Source organism: Propithecus coquereli, unplaced genomic scaffold (assembly GCF_000956105.1).
Source record: "Propithecus coquereli isolate 6110/MARCELLA unplaced genomic scaffold, Pcoq_1.0 Scaffold72, whole genome shotgun sequence".
In the NCBI taxonomy this organism is placed as follows: Eukaryota; Metazoa; Chordata; class Mammalia; order Primates; family Indriidae; genus Propithecus; species Propithecus coquereli.
In genome coordinates, this window is record NW_012153285.1 from 4,466,231 (window position 1) to 4,471,617 (window position 5,387).

Genomic DNA, 5,387 nt, shown 5'->3' on the forward strand with positions numbered 1-5,387 from the left:
CAGGAAATTAATACTTTCTTCCAGTTAACAGAAAGGCAGGTGAAATGTCTTAGGCTACTGTGGACTTTTGACTCATCTGCAACTAAGTGCCCTGGAGAGCTGTTAAATGGGACCCCCACCCCATTTCTTTTTATCCTCACACAACAAGAGGAGGAGAACCTCAGGTTTCAAAGTTGCAAAAGTCAAACAGGAAGTTCCTAAGCAGTTCTGCAAAGGAGTGGCAGTAAGAGGGGTGGGTGTGCCAGGAGAGGTTAGAAGTGAAAAACAAAAGGCCAGGGGATTTCTGAGCTCAAGAGAAATAGTGGTTTCTCTGTCATCACCACAGCTTAGCCATATAACTAATGCTATTTATTAGTAGTAAGTAATTGGTGCCATGACTGAGGAGACAGGACAGCCTGCAGATTCCAAAACAAATCCAAATACTTGTAGGCTGTTTGCTGGATTCAAATAAGGTTATTTCATCACAAATTTCACTATTTTGAACTCTGCAGAAACACAAAGAAGCTCTGTGTTGTACATTCAACAGAAGCTCTCAAAGTAGCTTTTTGGGGCACTTATGTTCAGGGGTACTTTTATAAGAAATAGGAAAACAAAAGAGAATTTATAGTTATAGCTATAAGCTAAGTGAAATCATGCTATAATTATATATTCTTTCTGTAAAAACAAAGCAATGTATCACTGATAAAAACTTGAATATGATGCTTTAATACATAGAATATAGTTGCTCAAAACACTAGCACATTCTTTGGTATTCTCTACTGCTGCAGTTTCCAGGACAAACTCTGTGTCTTCTGGTATCTCTAAGTCCAGCTGTTCATCAAAGGGAGAAAAAGTAGGCAAACAGGTCAAGAAAGAAAAACAAAAAAGCCAAAATTGGTTCCTAACCATTAAAAACTTCCAGTCCTTGCAGCACAGGTACTACTTGGTGGTATTTAAACATGTGGAAAGAGAAAGGAAATAGCTGCCCTGAGGTCTCTGGGTCAGACTGTTGTTGCTTCCCATGGGCTTGCTCAACAAGCAGACCTAATAGGCTCAGTAAGTAATTGCAACACCGAACTTAAAAATGAAACATGCAGTGGCTCACGCCTGTAATCCTAGCGCTTTGGGAGGCCAAGACAGGAGGATGGCTTGCAGCCAGGAGTTCAAGACCAGCCTGGGCAACATAGCAAGCTCCCATCTCTACAAAAAATTTAAAAATTAGCTGGACATGGTGGTCTGGTCCCAGCTACTGGGGAGGCTGAGGCCAGAGGATCATGTGAGCCCAGGAGTTTGAGGCTGCAGTGAGCTATGACTGCACCACTGCACTCCAGCCTGGGCAACAGAGCAAGACACTGTCTCTAAAAAATAAAAAAAAAACTAATAAATTGAAATTTGTTAATTCATATTTTTAGAAAGATCTTAGTTCAGTGGATGTCTTCTATAACTGCAATGCCTTTCAGAGCTTTACAACTTTGCAAATACCCCTTAACCAAATGGCTGAACTTTTCAGCTATAATAGGAAGCTTCTTTAGAATCCAGGAAATTCCACCCAGGACAATACCAATAAATACTGAAATGAATAAGAGTGTTTAGTTTCTGCATCCCCAAGTCTTACAGGGATTGCTTGCAGCTAATTCTCTAATTCTATAACCTATAGTCTCTCTTCTTGAAAGGGATTTGTATTAAATGGCAAAAAAATAGACCATTTATCCTTATTTTTTTTTTCCCATCCAAAAAGGTCAGTCATCAACACTAAAGCTCAACTCTTCTCTCTCCAACCTCTCAATCAATCACCAAGTGATGTCAATTCTTCCTCCCCAGGAAGGCTTGGATCATGACTCACTTTCTGGAGAGGTAAACAAGCCGCTTCAGATACAGGCCTTGGCTGATTAGCACCATTCTTACGTCCACTCTCTGAGCAATCTTCCTACCTATTCTATCCCTCTCAGGTACCTTCTAGAACAAAGAGAATTCCCTTTTCCTGGTAAATCCTATAGGAAAGGGGCAACCTTATGGGTGGCACTTTCTGATCACAGCCACAACCCGCAATCGTCTCTTCCCTTCCCCATTTCAGCCATTTTGATCATTCAGGATGTATTCTTGCAGGAAGGTAAACTACAGTTCAACATTTGAGGAAGTGGTGCAGTACAACATCTGACAGGAATAGGGGTGAGAGAGACGTGGCAAGACAACGTTAGTGGCTTAGCCTGGGAACAGATGGATGTATCATAACTTAATACACTGTAGGGAGGTAGTCTGGCATTGTGAGCTCTGGAGTCAGACTACCTGGGTTCAAATACAGGCTAAGGTGATATGGCCCTGGGCAAGTTGCTTAATCATTCAGTGCCTCAGTGTCCCCATCTATAATATGGAAATTATAGTGCCTACCTAATAGGTGCCTACCAAATAAGTCTGAAAAGCACACATCACCCAAACATTGAACTGTCACTACCTCTAGGGAATGAGAGAATGGTGGTGGGGAGGAGCTGACATTTTTATGCAGGTCTTTGCTTGAATTACCACACATATATTACTTTTGCAACTAATTTTAAAATTTTAAACATTTTAAAGTACCCTTCCTCGCCCGCAAACTGAACATCTCTCATGTTCTATTCTAGGAAAAGATAAACTTAAAGATAAGGAAACAGAGGCCCAGAAAAGATGAAGTAGAGCCCTGTAAGCTCTCTGCTTCCTATATGTTTCATTCCAGATGCCCATACATTCTTTACAGCCTTTGGCACGTCATACATCTACCATAGGCATCCAAATATTCTGAAATGGTTATTTTCTTTCCTTCCCTTCATGCTCATCTGAGGTTTTTCCTTTTATTGTGTCCAAGTAAGTAGCTTCCAGCTTCAGTATTTTAATATCTTCCTTTCATAACTTTCTCATCCTGCTTGTCTTTCGGGCCTTCAGTCAGGCGCCTTTGCCCTGGGAAACTCACTGGAGTGGCCCCTCTACACAATTATAGGACAGAGGATGCCTTCAGGTTGCTTTCTGTCGTGCAAGAGTCCAAATGGGCTTTTAAACAGTGTTTTTATTTCAACCAAGAAACAGTGCGTGGTATGTTTTGGCAGGCACTTTTTCCTCCCCTAGGTCTTTCCTTATACAGGTGTTTATTGTTGCTTTGGCCTTCTGGTGGAAGTTATCATGCTATTTTGTACCTTCCCCACCTCCACCGTTCTCTTTCCTGCTTGTCTTTCATTGTGTTAATTTTTACTATTTCAGCTCCCATCATGCTCACTTCTGTCTCCTCGGTGCCTTTCACACTCCAGTCGTCTGTCCCCATTAATACACGTTTTCTATTTCAGCCCGTGGAGAAACTCGTTTATAGAATGACGCGGGAAAGAGAAAAGACTAGAGATCCTAGGCAGAGCGGCTTCCAAGCCCTCTCTCGCACCGGAACCCCGGCGCCGGGAACCCTGCCTGCCCCGGGGTATCCGGGCCACCAGAACAGGGTCAGCACCGAGGCTCCTAGGAGTCGGGAGAGCTCATTGGTTCCCGGGTGAACCAATCAACGAGCGAGGCCGTGCACGGGCAGGGGAGGGCCAAGATTATAGAGGGGATGGGGTTAAAGGAAAAGGCGCAGGTATGCGAGGCACCAGGGATTTGCGCGCACTTTTGCACCCACAGGGTCATTATTAAGTCTGGAATTCTGCTCTAAATTCCCCCTTCCTAGTTCCTCAGTTTCGCAAATCTGAAATAGCAGATAATAGGGGGGAAAACGGTACTTACCCTACTATTCATAAGATGGTTATTAATAGTCAATGGAAAAGCTGCCGTGGAGCAGGGGACTGGCAATAAAATCCTCCCTCTCTCCTCTCCCCGTTCCATTCCAGGCCGTCACCCCAACTCAGTCGGTTCTTGAAATAGCAAATCACTCAAACCCTCGCTTAATCGCCAAAGCTGATTACCAAAATGCTATATTAGACATCTGGAGTAAGTTTCCCCCTCCCCAAGGACCGGGGGAAATAGTACTGGCATTTACCGAACGCGCTGCGTTTTACTACCTGCTAAAGGAGAAGCGCATGGACGCAAAGGCTGGAAGTCAGAGAAACTGAGACCTTCCGAAATGTACAAATGCACGCTGACGCGGTCGCCTTTCGGGGTCGGACACCAGCGACATCTCCAAGCCTCTGCCCCCACAAACTCTCCACGCGGGGGGATCAAAGATATTTTTGGAGGTGGGCTGAGACACCAGGTTTCCCTACTGTGTTTCAAACTTCAGCAGAGCTGTTCCACCCACTTTTTTCCAAGTGTTCTAGCCCCCGGATTCTCAGACCCGTCCAACCTTAGCTTTCCCACGGTCCAGCGCCACCACCCACTCCTCTACCACCCATACCCGGGCAGGAGACGCCGCGTCCTTGGGGATGGGGGAAGGGGGAGCGGGCAGAAGAAGGAAACGGCCAGCGCAAGTAAAGAGCTCCCCGCCGAGGCCTGGACGCCGGCAGCCCGTGGTGAGCCTTGGGGCCGAGAAGCAGGGAGAGAAGAAGGCTGGAACCGTGCGGGGAAGGGCCGCGAAGAGAGCAGGGGCGCCGCCGGTGTCGCTGCACTCACTCTGCGTAGCCAGTGGCCCAGGGCAGCCGCCGGGTCTCCTTGAGGATGAGGATGGGGCGGGCGATGTGGTCGGCGCTGCACTCCACCTCGTCCTGAGACAGACCCAGGAACTCCGGCCGCCCGTAGGGGAAACGCAGGGGCAGGTCCGAGCCTCCGCAGCCGCCGCCGCCGCCGTGCTCGGAGCCTGAGCTGCCAGCCATGATGCCGCCCATGAAATTGGCCACGGCAGATTTCACTCGAGTGAGCATATTACTCCGGCGCTCGGCTGCGGCGGTGCGAGCAGGAGGCGGCGGGGGGCGGGCGAGGCGCAGCGCGGGGCATGCAGGCTGCGGTGGGCACCGGGCGCACGGGGAGCCGGGCCGCTGGGGCGCGCCGCGCGCGGCTCCCGGAGCCTAGTGCTGCAGGGGGCCGAAGCCCGGCCTCCCGTGCTCGGTGCCGCCGTCACCCCCCGCTACACTTCCGCAGCGTAGCGGCATGGAGCGGGCCGGCCGGGCCGAGGGAGTCACCGCGCGCTCCGGGAGCGCCGGGGCGGCTGCAGCTGCAGCAGGTCCCTTCCCCGCCCCCTGCGCTCGGCTCCTGCGTGCGCGGAACTGAGCCCACCCGGCGAGCCCGCGGAGCCGCCGCGGCTGCTGCCACGGCTACCGCCGCCGTCGAGTCATGTGATTATCAGGCTGCAAGGGCTCAAGCTGCGGCGGTGGCCGTTGCTCAGCCCCTCCCCTGCCGGCCCGAGCACCGGGACCGTGACCTCCTGGGGGAGGGGGAGCCCGGCTGGGCCGTACCTGGCGTAGGGGATGGGGGCGCTGTGAGCCGGAGGCGGTACAGGTGTTGGGGGCTGTCACGTGCAGCGGGTA

General features: G+C 50.1%; 1 protein-coding gene across 1 annotated transcript in view; it reads right to left on the reverse strand.

Annotated features, from left to right (window-relative positions):
* Positions 1-5,172, reverse strand: part of PPM1H (protein phosphatase, Mg2+/Mn2+ dependent, 1H) — a 242,350-nt gene extending 237,178 nt beyond the window's left edge. Inside the window, exon 1 of the mRNA XM_012661560.1 lies at positions 4,537-5,172. Within this exon, the coding sequence (XP_012517014.1) occupies positions 4,537-4,784 (248 nt within the window). The 5' untranslated portion in view covers positions 4,785-5,172. The remainder of the gene's footprint in view (positions 1-4,536) is intronic.
* Positions 5,173-5,387: the final 215 nt, after the last annotated feature.